The 15,425-nt window shown below is 44.0% G+C and overlaps 1 protein-coding gene across 2 annotated transcripts; it reads right to left on the reverse strand.

Moving 5' to 3' along the window:
- Positions 1-535: 535 nt before the first annotated feature.
- Positions 536-15,030, reverse strand: Cdc42ep5 (CDC42 effector protein 5). Of its 2 annotated transcripts, XM_021168765.1 has the most exons (3): positions 14,777-15,030; positions 14,414-14,508; positions 536-1,060 (listed from the first exon to the last, which is right to left on the reverse strand). In XM_021168765.1, the coding sequence occupies exon 3, from the start codon at positions 1,058-1,060 to the stop codon at positions 608-610; it is 453 nt and encodes a 150-aa protein (XP_021024424.1). In that variant the 5' UTR covers positions 14,414-14,508; positions 14,777-15,030; the 3' UTR covers positions 536-607. The 2 variants fall into 2 exon arrangements, with proteins under 2 accessions (XP_021024424.1, XP_029335829.1); XM_029479969.1 differs by lacking the exons at positions 14,414-14,508; positions 14,777-15,030 and adding an exon at positions 14,539-14,551 and having other exon boundaries at positions 558-1,060.
- Between the last annotated feature and the right edge of the window lie 395 nt (positions 15,031-15,425).

Below are 15,425 nucleotides of genomic sequence, written 5' to 3' on the forward strand. Positions count from 1 at the left end.
TCATCCCCCCCTCCTCCCGATATAGGTTCGGGCAGTCCTGCACCTCTAGATGTTAAAATATATGGACGTCTCAGGCTGAACTTTGTGCCCAGATTTGTAACGCAACAGCCTCCTGCAGGGCGACACACAGTTGGTGGGACCTGAAGCCCTTCCCACGGGAACCACACCCTCTTGGCTCCAAAGGGTCGCCAACCGCTTCCCTTTGCAGACGCTCCCTGAAAAGGGAGCGGCGCTGCCCAGAGTGCACCTGGAGGGAAGTGGATGGCCAGGCGACTGTGACTCTTTAGGCCAGATAGCAGCTGTCACGGGGGTTGGACTTTATCCTGGTGGTAGGGAGGACCGGTCAAGGTTTGAGGAATGAATAGGGCTGTGGTAGAGACTCCGCCTTTTGGGAGGGGCATTACATGAATAAGTATTCAAACTCTTAAAGGAGCATCACTGACAACTTGACTTGTAGTTGGTGGCACCCCAACTAGAAGTGGCACCACCCTACTGCTTCTGGACCCTTTTCCGCGTAAAGTGAATAGACAGTCCATGGCACAAACCTCAGCCATTTATGTGTACAAAAGTGGAGTGCTGGGAGGGAGGGGTTGAGGGAATTATGACATTACAGACCGATGACGTCGTCCAGCTGGAGGTCAGCATTTGAGCAGCAGTGGGTCTTGGGGTGCTGCATTCTAGGGTGGGCATCCCCATTGGGCTTGGTGGCTGTTGTCTCGCTGCGCTCCGCGTCCATGACGCCTAACACCGCGTCCAGCATAGAGGGGCCCAGGTCCAGGTGGAAAGACAGCAGCGGGTCCTCAGGTGAAGGCACAGGCACAGGGGGCTGTGGGACTGCAGGTGGAGCGACAGAATGTGGGGCCACAACCGGTGGAGCTCCAGGCTCGGGAGGCGGACCGCCCCCGTGGCGACTCAGGAATGAGGTGTCCCCGAAGGTGTCGCCACCGCAACCCACGTGCAGTGTGTGCCTGAAGTCTCCGAGCGGTGCTGAGATAGAGAGTGCTCCGCGATCCAGTCGCTTCTTGGGTTGTGCAGGGCCCATCTGCTTCATTACCGGCATCTGTGGGGACATAGGCATATCAGAGCTGACTCATCCGGGAGCCCCAACTCTGTATCCCTATCCTACATAGCCACAGAATGCTCTCATAAAACAGGGCTATGGAAGAACTATTATTCCCAGTTAACAAATGAGGAAGCAGACTGGGAGGTTCTCAAGATCTCTCCTGCTGAACTCAGTGACATACTTAGGTTTTCCTTAGTAAACCATAACTGTACCTGTGGTTGTTTTTTTTCACTCTTTATCACCCTCTCCAACCCACTTCATCCCCTAACACTAATTTCTTTATTTTTTTTAAATATTTTATTTACAATTCAATTTTTATCCCCTTTCCTCATTTCCCCACCAAAAAATTCCCTATCCCATTCCCCCTCCTCCTGCTCACTAACCCATCCAACTCCTGCTTCCCTGCATTCCCCTACACTGGAGCATCAAGCCTTCACAAGGCCAAGATCCTCTTCTCTCACTGATGTCTGATAAGGTCATCCTCTGCTACATATACAGCTGAAGCCTTGAGTCCCTCCTTGTGTACTATTTGGTTGGTGGTTTAGTCCCTGGGAACTCTGGGGGTACTGGTTAGTTCATATTTTTTATTCTTCCTATTCCTATGGGGCTGCAAATCCCTTCAGCTCCTTGGGTCCTTTCTCTAGCTCCTCCATTGGGGACCCTGTGCTCAGTCCACTGGATGGCTGTGAGCATCCTCTTCTGAATTTGTCAGGCAAATGTTTCTCCTCCTCCTCCTCCTCCTCCTCCTCCTCCTTCTTTTGGTTTTTGGAGACAGGGTTTCTCTGTGTAGCCCTGGCTGTCCTGGAACTTGCTCTATAGGGCAGGCTGGCCTCAAACTCAAAAATCTGCCTGCCTCTGCCTCCCAAGTGCTGGGATTAAAGGCATGGGCCACCACTGCCCCACTCTTCCTTTTTTCTTTGACCATGGCTACTTGCACACTGCGACCGACCTTCCTAAGTGACCAACAACTGCCGACCACTTCTCTCAGGGCTCACATTTATGTAATCTCTGAAAAGTTTCCAGAATTCCAAATTTACAAAGTCGCAGCTGGCAAAAACCACACTTCTGCTAGAGCTCAAGGTAAATCAGAGTCAGCTGCTGAAGAAAATCTGAAGCATCCTCACATCTCTATGCCTGGGATTAAAATGGAAGGACATTCTTATAATATTTCTGTTTTTTTTTTAACAAAAATTCCAGAATTATCACTACACATGACCATTATACTGTGTGGGTCATCCCAACAAAAAATATTTGAGCATTTCTAGGGGGTAGGTACCAAAAAAATTACTTTTGGAGTGCTACCCATCAAGGCTAATAAAAAATAACTTCAGTTAGCATTGGTTATAGAGGAACAATACATGATTGCCAATGCCCATCCTTGAAGACAGGGAGACTGTCCACTTAATACCCAGGGTGCAGGTCTAGGGCCAACTACACATTCAAGCACTCTGCGCTCTGTACACATTGAAGAAGTGGACTAAGAAAGCTCTGCAGGGCATGTGCAAAATTCACTGAATAGGCCACATGAAGATTCTCATTTGGGAGGTTGAGAGTGGTTCAGGGGAGCTGTATATTTACACAGAATTTTATAGCTAAAATCTGCTTTGGGGGAGACGATGACCAAGCAGTATAATATCTCATATTCTGTAAAACACTAATAAATAATAAATGTTATATGTTAAAAGGAATAGTAATAGTAAAAGTAACAGGGGCTGAAGAGAGGGCTCAGAGGTTTCCTGTTTGCTGCTCTTCCAAGGGAGGGACGCATATTTGCATAGAATTTAATAACTAAAATGGTCTGCTTTGGGGCAAGCAGTATAACATCTCATGCTTTGTAAAAACACTAATAATAAAGCAAATACCTTATATGTTAACGTATTTCCAGGGAAGCTCTGATCTCAGTATCCATGCCCACAGTTTAGAATTTCCTAGAACTACACCTCCAAGGAAACTGATGCCCTCCACTTGCATCTGTAGGTACTGTACACACACAGAGACATGTACAAATATACACATTCCCACTACCCACATGGTGGTTCACAATTCCCATTAGCATCAATTCCAGAGGATCTGATGCCTCCTCCTGACCACCATGGGCACCAAGCTTGCATGTGGTGTACACGGCCACGCGCACACACATACACACAAACAGAGGCAGAGACAGAGAGAGATGACCAAATACACTCACAGATAAAAAGAGCAGATCTAATAAATATCAGCAAGAATATCATATATTTGCAGCTGCCAGCTAGTGAACTGTAAACCAGATGTGCAGTTGCTAGATTACTGCACCACACCTGGCTGGGTGGAAAATAGAAACACAGCAAGCCTTGGCCAATATCCTGAAGCTTGGTCTTTTTTCCATGGAAATTTTGAGTGGAACTTTTACAACCCTGTACTTTTAACACTCACTGCTATTATAATGAAATCCCTTGTTTCTATTTCAATCAAAGACCCACCCCTTTCCAGTAAAGTGACTCTCCACAAATTAATCTTTTCATTTTCCTGTCTGTACAACAGATAAAATGATACTTCCGATTCCTTGCAGAGCACATAGAAACAGCGACTTAAAGAAAAGCTTACTTTTAATTTTAAGTATTGCCAACTGGTAGTGCTAGTTAGTGTTGGGAGAAGAAGGGCTGTGTCACCCAAACAATAACTGCGGAACAAAGATTAGACTTGGTAAAACTGTAGGAGAAAGGCAAAGCAGCCAACACTATTCTTTCAGCATTCAGCACCCAGGGGAGAAGTGTCAAGCCAAAACTGCTTGAAATAATTTAGATGGGCGTAGTCTAACTGCATGTATGTATGCACGTACAATTTACATGTGTTCCTCTCTACTCCGACTGAACTTAGGATCTCACACATCCCAGAAAAGCACTCTAACACTGAGTGAGCTACATTCCCATGTCTATAATTTTTTTTTTTTAATTTTAAGTGTATGGATGTTTTGCCCAAATGTGTGTCTGTGTGCCACGTGCATGGTTGCTGCCCATAGAGGCCAAAACAGGGTGTCAAATCTCTTAGAATAACAGCCAACCAAGGGTTACCCTGTGGGTGTTGTTTGTTTAAAGGTGATTCCTCTAGGCTACTCCCTGGATGCCTTATGTCATCATCAGCCGCCATTACCTATGGCTGCCAGGTGCAGGCAGCATGTATAAGCACTGCTGGACACCCCAGTTCTCTCTCTGTTCCCATGTGTTCTTGGATAATCTTTCTCTCTCCTTTTTTGTCCTTCTCTGTTCCTCCACCTCCTTCTCTTCTGTGCCCTTCCCCTAGCCTTGAGTTGGCTAAACATAGACACTGGAGCCAGGCCTCAGGCCTCTCTACATTTACATCTTCCTGCCAGAGACCTGAGACCTGAGAACTGCCCACATGTTGAGCTGCTGAAGAGCTTACTTTGCAACTCAATCCAGCTGAAACAAATGGATGGGATTTTGGGTTTTGCCTATATAAAAGCAGAGCTGAAAAATTAAAATTTGAGCCATGATTAGAGAAACTTTGTCTTGGCTCGTTATTTCTCTTGTCCACCCATTCTATTCCAACCCCAGCTTTCCTTCCAGGAACCCAGGAACCCGTAGCTGCTGGAGACTACACTGGGTGGTGCCCAAATGAGGGACCTAGACACAGAGAGACCCAGTGAGGGACATGTCTTTGGTAGAGCTCCCCAGAAAATGGTAGAAGTTATGTATCCCTCATGGTGGTAAGCAACATACAGCATTAATGTTAGCTCTATAAATTTTATCTTTTGAAGGCTGTTGATTGAAAGGGTGCAAAAAGGATACAAGCTAGACTGAGTCAGCATCAGCCCAATGCTGATATCAGCTAAGGGTGACAGAGCATTGGGATGGGGAAGTATATAACAAAATAATAACAACAACAAAAAGGAGATGCTAGATATACAAATGACATGAGAGAGAGAGAGAGAGAGAGAGAGAGAGAGAGAGAGAGAGAGAGAAGGAAAATAGATTTTGGAGCTTTCTCAGGGACAGAAGGAAATCAGGAGACGTCCTGCTTCCTCTTTGACCCCTACAAGAGACATCCTTAGTTCTGGTTACATCAAGTTCTCTTCCCTGTCTGTTGTATGTCTTTGGTGCACCAATCTGTCTATGTGTCAATTTGTGTTTGTTTATTGTTTTGCTGTCTGAATGACTGCTGTTCTGTTTCATGTTGAAAAGAAAAAACTGTTAAAACTTTATCTGCTGGCGGTCCATCTCTTGATTCAGTCTCAGTTTGCACAGCGGAGGCTGATTAAAGTTGCCCTGCACCCTTAGCCAGGAGTCAAGGACAGCAGGAGAGGCCCTGCTGAAAGGATGCTTTTAAGAGGGGCCAGCAGCAGCCTGGTGTGGTGGTGCACACCCAACACTAGGGAGGCAGAAGCAGGCAGATTTTTGAGTTTGAGGCCAGCCTGGTCTACAAAGTGAGTTCCAGGACAGCCAGGGCTACAGAGAAATCCTGTCTCGAAAAACAAAACAAAACAAAACAAAACAAAACAAAACAAAACAAAAAGAGGGCCAGCAGCTTCTTAGTTCTAAGGCAAATAAGCTGATAGTTGTTTTTTCCTAGAAAAATCTCTGCAATTGTGATCATTGGGTTCAGCAAATGACAACGTGCTTTTTCTCTTGAAATTACAGCTAGAAAAATAAAAAATTTTGTTTGGTCTAAATTTATAAGATTCGTGTAGCCACTTCATTTTGTTTCTGACTGGTCTTAAAGGCATAAATATGTTCTGCATGTCTTGATCATAGAGTATTGGCTTATAAGTTATTGGGTATGATTTAAAAAGTATAACAGTGGTAATAAGAAAGTTAGCTTAAAACTGGTAACTCAGGGTTGGAGTCATTTTAAACAACAACACATGGCATGAACAAGTGCAGGAAACCAGGCCTCTAAAGATACTTCTAAATTGGGATAATATTTCATGTAATTCTTATCCTAGAAACTAGACTTATAAGGGATAAGATATAAAATAATATCTCTTTAATGAAGCATTAAAAGCTGCACTGTCATGCATCATAGGGTGAAGGTGATGCTTATGGTATTGGTTTTAAGGAGAATGGATCATTTAAAGTTGGATTTTGCTTCCCAAAGTTATGATTATGCTCTAAGATTGCAAAAGAAACTTTAAAATTATAGTTAAATTGCCAGTGTTCCATTGGCTGCAGTTTGCAGTTTTGATTCTTAACTTGCCCATATTTTGTAATTAGGATGATTGCAAGAGTAATAAAAGCTGTGGCCAGTATGGGCCCCTGCCCCTTTTACACATGCTTTATTGGATACAGTGGTAGAAGCAAAATTTAACCCCCAAGATCGGAAAGGAGATCTCAGTGGAAATTTATTTGGTATCAAACAGGCTCCTGATGAACTGCTTCAAGGAGTTTGTGGATAGGCTACTAAAAACAGGTAGTAGAATTTTCAGAAACCCTCAAGCAGGGGTTCCATATATAAAAATTGGGCTCTCATACAATCCGTGTCTACCTATGGCTGCTGCCTTGCAAGGGGACTACAGTACAAACAATGCTTTCACAGTGCTGAGGTCATAAGGAATGTTTTAAGTATAAATCATTTTAGGAAAAACTGTCCAAAAATTAAAGGCATAGACAGACAGTAGAATTGCTCCCCTGGAATCTGTCCTCACTGTGGGTGTGTGTGTGGGGTAATCATTGGGCCAGGACTCAGGCAGTATGCTCAGATTAAGAAATCTTTACATTTGAGTTCATGCAAAGCTCCGAGCTGCCTCAGTGAGACTTTCGTGGCACTGCTTTTGTCTTACAAAAACCCTGCCTTTGGAAGTTTTGGGGCCCTCACCTTGCCTCACCTGGGGGGAATTATTTTTAAGCCAAAACAGTATTACAGATTTATCCAGGTGTTGTTCAAAATAAGGTTCAAACTTAAGATTTATGAAAGGTCAATGAGGCTGTGGAACCTGTAGAGGCATTGCAATCTGGCCTGCCTACTCCAGATAGAATTATTGTGGATTTGGAAGGTTGTTTTTTCCTTTGCATCCTGATCATTGTAAAGGGTTTGCTTCTCCTGAGCTTGTGATCATTGGAAAGTTTTGCCTCTAGGAATGACTAATAGTCTTACATTACGTTAAAAAAAAAAAGTCTCTGCTTCAGTACGAGAAGTTAGGACTGTGAATCTCTCAGTGTCTATTGTTTACTATGTGGAGAGTATTTTATTAGCTGATCCCTCTGATGGCCTCTTATTACAAATCTTTGCTCTTATACAACTGTTCTCTAGCCCTCCTTCTCTCTCTCCCTTCCCCCCTCTTGCCACATGGCTATGGCCGGCCTCTCTCTACCTTCTCTCCTTCCCCCTGCCTTTCTACAATAAAGCTCTAAAACCATTAAAAAAAAAAAAAGTTGGAGTAGTTGTTGCTCCAGAAGATTCAGAGGCAGTATCCTTTTCAATATTTCGGGTCTCAGTTATATCCTAGAAAAAATATGGCACAGAAAATTCAAGAAAGAAAAGATGATTTGCTTACTTCAAATTATTTTCAAAGCTTCCAGGAGATGTTAATTGGATAAGACCTCACCTTAAGCTCACCACAGGAGGACTTAAACCTTTGTTGGATGTTCTCAAGAGGGATGCAAAATAACTGGTGAGGTATGAATAGCTTTGCAAAAAGTAGAGAAAGCTGCAGTAATCAATTGTTATCAGTGTAATCAAATGTTAGTTATTGTTACTCAATGTGCCCACGGCAATTCTTTGGCAAAAGGACCATTACTGTGGATTCATCCTTCTTCATCTCCAAATAAAGTTTTAACATCCTATTAAAAAGCTGTTGTGGTGTTAATAAAGAATTGTAGGATAGAATCATGAAAGTATTTTGAAAAGAATGTCTTAAAAGCCTAATGAGACATCCATTCCTTGTTTCAAAACGCAACTGAATTGGTTATTAATGAATACTGAAGCTGGGCAGAGGTGGTGCACTCCTTTAATCCCAGCACTTGGGAGGCAGAGGCAGGTGGATTTCTGAGTTCAAGGCCAGCCTGGTCTACAGAATGAGTTCCAGAACAGCTAGTGCTATGCAGAGAAACCATGTCTCAAAATAAAATAAAATAAAATAAAATAAAATAAAATAAAATAAAATAAAATAAGAATACTGATATTTGGCCTATTGCATGGCAAACTTTGATAATCATCATCCAAAAGACAAGTTGTTAAAGTTTGCTTCTATGCATACTTTTGTATTTCCTGAAAATTTATGCATGCATCCCCTAGAGAATACATCTACTGTATTTATAAACATCCCTGCTATGGAAGAGAAGTATATCGGATCACATGTTTATTCTCATGAGTTTCCCTCTACTTCAGCACAAATAATTGAACTATGTGCTATAGCCACTGGTTTTAAAGTGTTAAAATCAAGCTTTAATTTGTATACTGATAGCATATATATATATATATATATATATATATATATATATATCTCAAATTTTGCAATTGTTTAGGCATATACAACTCAAGTTAAGAGAAAGTACTGTTCCTTTAAAGGACTGTCCTTGGACATTTAAGAACTCATCCTGGACTGCCTGGACAAGACCCCTTAAGGCAATGCCACAGCAGACTTGTATCCCAGACAGATTATAGATCTTATACAGGAACAATTGGCCAAATAATCTCTCTCTCTCTCTCTCTCTCTCTCTCTCTCTCTCTCTCTCTCTCTCCTTCCCTCCCTCCCTCCCCCCTCTCTCTTCTTTTTCCTTTTCCTTTTCTTTTCTTTTTTTTTATTTTTTTGAGACAGAGTTTCTCTGTGTAGCACTGGCTGTCCGGAACTCGCTCTGTAGAACAGGCTGGCCTTGAACTCAGAAATCCACTTGCCTCTGCCTCCCAAGTGCTGAGATTAAAAGCATGTGGCACCACTGCCCAGCATAATCTCATTCTTTACATCATCAAAATAGTAATGGCTTGAGACAATAATTTGATATTTTTAGAGAATGTGCATGTCAAATTGTAAAGACTTGTTCTCAGTATCCTCAATTTCAACCTGTTCCACATTATGGTGTTAATTCTCAAGGACTTATACTTAATTATTGCAAGTGGATACTCATATTTCTGATTTCAGAAAAATAAAATATGCACATGTGACTATTGATACCTTTTTAGGCTTTCTAGTTGCAACTGCGTTAACAGGAGACGCAACTAAAACTGTAATTGGCCCTTGCCTGCATTGTCTTTCTCTGCTTGGTGCTCCAAATCAGACTAAAACAGATAATGGAACTGGCTACTACTGTGAAGCCTTTGAGGCGTTTTGTCAACAATTTAATGTTACCCACATTACTGGGATTCCTTATAAACCTCAGGGACAAGCTATTGTGACTTTAAACAATATCTTCTTCTTTTTTAAATAATAGGAGGGAATTATATCCCTGTACACATTATTTAAATCATGCTTTTATTTTTAAATTTTTAAAATTTGGATGCCAAGGAACTCTCTGCTGAGTGTCTAAGGCACTCTACAACCAGGCATACTTATGTCTAGGTGAAATGGAAGGATCTACTTATTGGCACATGGCATGATCCTGATCAAGTATTTAATATGGGGAAGAGGACATGTTGGTGGTTTTTTCCGTAGAATGCTGAAGGAGCATGCTAGCTGCCAGAGTGATTGGTATGACATGCTGATACTGGGACAAAGGATGATGCTGACCCGTGAGCTGCCGAGTGCCCTGACAATGGTGATAGGAATGCTGTATTGGACATGTGTTCTTGAGCCACCTTTCCTTGTCTATATCCCAGATTGGACAAGCTGCCTTGCTTTAGGCTTTTAGACCTTGTGGGACAGAGAACATGGAGACTGTGGAAACTGACTTAGAACTTGGAATGTAGTTTCCACTCTTACCAGAGAAGCAACAGTTTTCTGTTAATTCTCAAAGCCACCTCCTGCTCAGCCCTTGGCCAGACCTTGGGTCTGGTCATTGCTAATTTGCAGCTGAATTGAATACCTGAGGCAGCCCCACAGAGACCCTTAATCCTGCTGTTTTTAACTTTTGCATGTTAAGCAGATTAGTTGCCTACACGCAGGATCACCTTCAGCAAAGCTCAGTTTATTCACCATGGCAGTTATTCATCCCTATGAAGAAATGCAGAGTGCATACTCATATGCCCTCTGGACAGCTACACTCTGCCCTCATGGCTTTGTTCCCAACTGTCTGCCTGACTACATGTCTATCATCTGCCTTGACCATTTTCCCAGACCCTCCCTCCCCTCCCTCCCCCAAATAAACCCCCTGTATACTAGCTTAATTACACAGGAGGACACATTGGCATGGGCCCACTAGGAGACCTTTTACTACATTATATATGACAGATGTGGGAATCAAACCCAGGTTGTCTGGAAGAGCAGCCAGTGCTTCTAATGTCTTGAGTCATAGCTCCAACACTTCCATGACCCTCTCTCAAACCTTTTTGATTTTCATTACTGGACAAGATTTACTAAGTTGTCCAGGCTGTCTTTGAACTCACTTTGTAGCGTAGGCCTTAAACTTCGTTATTCTCCTTCCTCAGCATCCTGAGTAGCTGAGATTTCAGGCCTACCACCAGTATTGGTGTTTATCATTGTTAATTTTATTTTGGAGATAGCATCTTTCAGGCAGCTCATGGCAGTCCTCTTGCCTCAGCCTTCCCAAGTGCTGAGCTTACAAAACTGCACCCTCTTGTCCATCTCTCAAACAGCTCTTGCTATACCACTCCTACTCTACCCTTAACCTAGATAAGCAGACAGGGGGGCTGGAGAGATGGCTCAGCAGTTAAGAGCACTGACTGCTTTTCTGAAGGCCCTGAGTTCAAATCCCAGCAACCACATGGCTCACAACCATCCATAATGAGATCTGGTGCCCTCTTCTGGAATGTCTGAAGGCAGCTACAGTGTACTTAGATATAATAAATAAATAAATCTTAAAAAAATAAAATAAATAAATAAAAATTTTAAAAAGTAGATAAGCAGACATATTGTAACTTGACACACAATCACCTCTCCCTTCTTCCACCATAATGTAAACAAAAGTTTTGATGGGCTGGGAGACTGGCCCTTAACAACTTAGCAGGTACACTGATTTTTCCTATTTTTAAATGCTGTATTTGAGTCACTCATAAACACCGAGCCGGCTGGGCAGTGTTGACACATGCCTTTAATCCCAGCACTTGGGAGGCAGAGGCAGAGGCAGGCAGATTTCTGAGTTCGAGGCCAGCCTGGACTACAGAGTGAATTCCAGGACAGCCAGGGCTACACAGAGAAACCCTGTCTCAAAAACAAACAAACAAACAAAACAAAACAAATAAACACCGAGCCACAGTTAACCATAAAGATCCTCTAGAGAGGATCCTAGAGGAGCCAGCAATGCCCTTCACCTCAGTACACTACGGTGAGAAGGAAAAATGGATAGAAGTCAGAAAATCAGATGCGCTGGGTGGTAATGGCGCACACCTTTGATTCCAGCACTTGGGAGGCAGAGGCAGGTGGATTTCTGAGTTTGAGGCCAGCCTGGTCTACAAAGTGAGTTCCAGGACAGCCAGGGCTATACAGAGAAACCCTGTCTCAGGAACCCCCCCTCCAAAAAAAAAACAAACCAAAACAAAACAAAAACCCAAAAATCAAAAACAAAAACAAAAAAACAACAGAAAATCAGATGCTCAGGTTGAGATCTGGCCACTGTGGCTGCTGTGTGGCTTTGGATAAGCATGGGCACCATCTGGCCTGGTTTTCTCATCTGTCGAGTGGAATATCAGTAGAATGCTCCATCTCAGCAAAGCACACAGTAAATGGTCAACAAATAAATGCTACCTAGAATTCTACTCCCTTTTTGTTGGAGTGCTGAGGATAAAACCTAGGGCTAGCTAACACTGGTGGTGTTAAGCAAGCACTCTACCATTGAGCCATGCCCCTAGTACCTCATTGGTTAATTCCAGGCAGACACTCTAGAACTGAGCCACATCCCTGTCCCCTTCCTTGGGCAATTCTAAGCAAATGCCCTGCCATTTAAGCTATACCATTAACCTTTAAAACAAACAAACAAACAAAAAATGTTAGTGGGGTATGGTAGTACATACTTTTAATCCCAGCATTTGGGAATCAGAGGCAGGCAGAAAACTGAGTTTAAAGCTAGCCTGGTCTACACAGTAAATTCCAGATCAGCCAGGATTACACACAGAAAGAAAGAAAGAAAGAAAGAAAGAAAGAAAGAAAGAAAGAAAGAAAGAAAGAAAGAAAGGAAGGAAGAAAGAACTAAAGAGAAAAGAAAGAAAAAAAACAGCAAAAGAGAGAAGGAGGAGGAGGAGGAGGGGGAGGAAGGAGGAGAAAAAGAATTTTTTTTTTTTTAACATTTTCAGATGGGATCTCATTTGGTTGCCCAAATTGATGTTTTTTTTTTTTTTTTTTTTTTGATTTTTGATTTTTGTTGTTGTTGTTTTGGTTTTGTTTGTTTGATTGATTGTTTTTTGTTTTTGTTTTTGTTTTTTTTTTGGTTTTTCAAGACAGGGTTTCTCTGTGTAGCCCTGGCTGTCCTGGAACTCACTCTGTAGAACAGGCTGGCCTTGAACTCAGAAATCCACCCGCCTCTGCCTCCCAAGTGCTGGGATTAAAGGTGTGCGCCACCACTGCCCGGGTCCAAATTGATGTTGTATTTTATATTTATATTTACTCCATAACCTGAATTTTGAACTTGTGATCCTCCTGCCTCAGCCTCTACTCCCTAGTAACTGGGATTATAGGCCTATACCCATAGTTTCAGCTAAGATCACAATTTGTAACATCACATATACTGGTGCTAGAAATTTGCCCTTTTTTTCTTATGGGGGTTCCCTTAATCTTTTGCTAAATTTATCCTCTGAAAAACAAGAGCCAGACCCCTGTATATTAAAGGATATTGAACACACACATGACCCTCTTTATTTCCCAAGCACATTCTCACAGATGAGCACTGGCCTTGGTAACTCATTTAATCCTCAAAACAATCCTCGGAGCAGAAGGTGATAACTTTTTTTTTCAATGATGAAAAACAGAAAGATTCAATAACTGGCCCTGGGTCACACGGGAATATATTCTGGAGACAGGATTTAGACCAGGCTGGTAAAGACTGAAATGTAAAGAAGCTATTGCAGTTGACAGTCACCCACAGGAGGAACAAAAAAGCTTTAATTTGATATAAAAGCCAGAGCTCTTACCTGACTTTGTTTTCTCTTCCATTGTCTATGGGGGGAGGAAGTGAATTAAAAGAGCTTGTGTGGGGCTAGAGAGAAGGCTCAGCTGCTAAAGGTTAGGCTCACAACCAAAAACGAGCTTTTGGAGGTGGATGTGATGGCACATGCCTTTAATCTCATTACAGAAGGCAGAGGTAAGTGGATCTTTATAAGTCTAAGGCCAGCCTGGTCTACATAGAGAGTTTCAGGCCAGCCAGGACTACATAGTGAATTCCGTCTCTTGTGGGGAAAAAGCTCTTGGGACTGGAATGATGGTTAACTGTTTAGAGGGGGACGAGGGTACTCGCTGCACAATCACAAGAACCTGAGTTCAAATCCCCAGCACCCATTCAAAAACCCTCTAAGCCCAGCACTGAAGAGGGCAGGGGCAAGAAGACAGCTGGGGCTTATTCCTTTGAATAAGAGACCTCTCTCATTTCAATAATAAAGTGGAGAATAATCTAGGGGGTTACCCTAACATACTCGAATGCAACACACTACATGCCTGCTCTCACACATGCAACATGGAGATTTTAATGGCCCTGTAGCCTTGGCTAGCTCTGAGACCTTCAGCGAGTCACATCCCCCTGCAACCTAGGTGTCCTTTTGCACACCCAGCTCTAAGCTCAAATATGCGTGCTGCAGGCCTGTTAAACACAAGGCAATGTGGTCATTCTTGGAAAAAGTTCTTCATCAGCCTAGGCTCTTACAGAGGGGCTGTTGTTAGGGATCAATGCAAAGTAGACTGGAAGAAAGCAGGCAACCCAGCCCGCCCTGACAGACACATGCTCAGATAAGCACATCCTCTCTGGCCTCTTCCACCCTCTTTTTCCTGCCTAAATACCACGTGGCTCCAGCTGCAGGGATGGGGGTGGGGGTGGGGCACAGCTGGCTCACCTCTGTCCTCTCTCACCCCCAGCCCTGCCAGCAAGAAAATAATAACCCGCTCCAGAGCTGGCTGGACTGGTTCTCAGGCTGGAGGAGGGTGGAGCCCAGACCTGGCAAGGGACCCCACCTGGAGACCCCTGGGATCTCAGGATTGGCAATCCTTTTCCTAAAGTCACCGGGCAGCATCGGGTACTTCGAAGTCCCTGGTCTGTTTGCTAACTAGTCTGTCTTCCTCCCACGCCCCCGGTTGAAGACCCCTGCCCACTACAACCTTCTCACCTCGTGGTCCAGACTTAATTGAGATCCGACTTAAGCTGGGGTCCCTCCTGGCCTCTCTGGCTCCTTTTTCCTTCTTTCTGCAGGAGAGCTCTCACCTGGCAAATAAAGTAAGTGTCACGTCCTACCTGGTAGGGGCTCCAGGACCTAGGCATGGGGTCTGAGTGCCACCGCCTCAGGCTGGGTCCTGCACCCTTGGGTCTCAGCAGCCCCACCTCCTAGATCTCTGGTTTCACGGGCTGGGAGTTCCCCTGCTTTCCTCTCTCACATTCCAGGGGTCCAGGAATTCTCTATCATTTGCCCTCCTCCCTCAGAACCAAGAGACTAGCCCCCAGAATCTGGCAACCCCCGGAAGTTCCTTCTTACTTGCACCAGGAATAAGCTTCAGCCCCTCTCGGGGCCAAGGCAGCCTACCGACCAAGCACCGAGTCAACGCCCAGTCAGCCAAGCTGGTCTCTTGTCCCGGGTTGAGAGGGTTAAGCCATAGGCCCCTCCCAGCCTTCCTTAGTCCCTAAAAGTTTGCCTCTAGGATTTAAAGGACTAGAAAGCCTTGATGGTAGAAAAGCTGAAGGCCCTTTGAAGGAATTGTAGGGACAGGAGGAAACCAGGACGGAGCGTAGTGGAAGCGGGGGTAGAGCTAGGGGGATGGACGGGCGCGCCCCCAGCCCAACCCCTACCTGGCCCAGCCTGGAATGTCCTGAAACCAGGGAAGTCTGGCTGTTTAGAAGAGATGTTAGGGGAGTGGCATGGGGTGGGGGCTAGGGGGGCGGGAAGGGAGGGCGAGTTGAGAAAAAACTGGCTATTTTTGTGTCAACTTGACACAGCTGGAGTTAACACAGAGAAAGGAGCTTCAGTTGAGGAAATGCCTCCATGAGATCCAACTGTAAGGCATTCTCTCAATTAGTGATCAAGGGGGGAGGTCGCCTTGTGGGTGGGACCATCCCTGGGCTGGTAGTCTTGGGTTCTATAAGAGAGTAGGCTGAGCAAGCCAGGGAAGGCAAGCCAGTAAAGAACA

This window comes from Mus caroli, chromosome 7 (genome assembly GCF_900094665.2).
Source record: "Mus caroli chromosome 7, CAROLI_EIJ_v1.1, whole genome shotgun sequence".
Taxonomy (NCBI): Eukaryota; Metazoa; Chordata; class Mammalia; order Rodentia; family Muridae; genus Mus; species Mus caroli.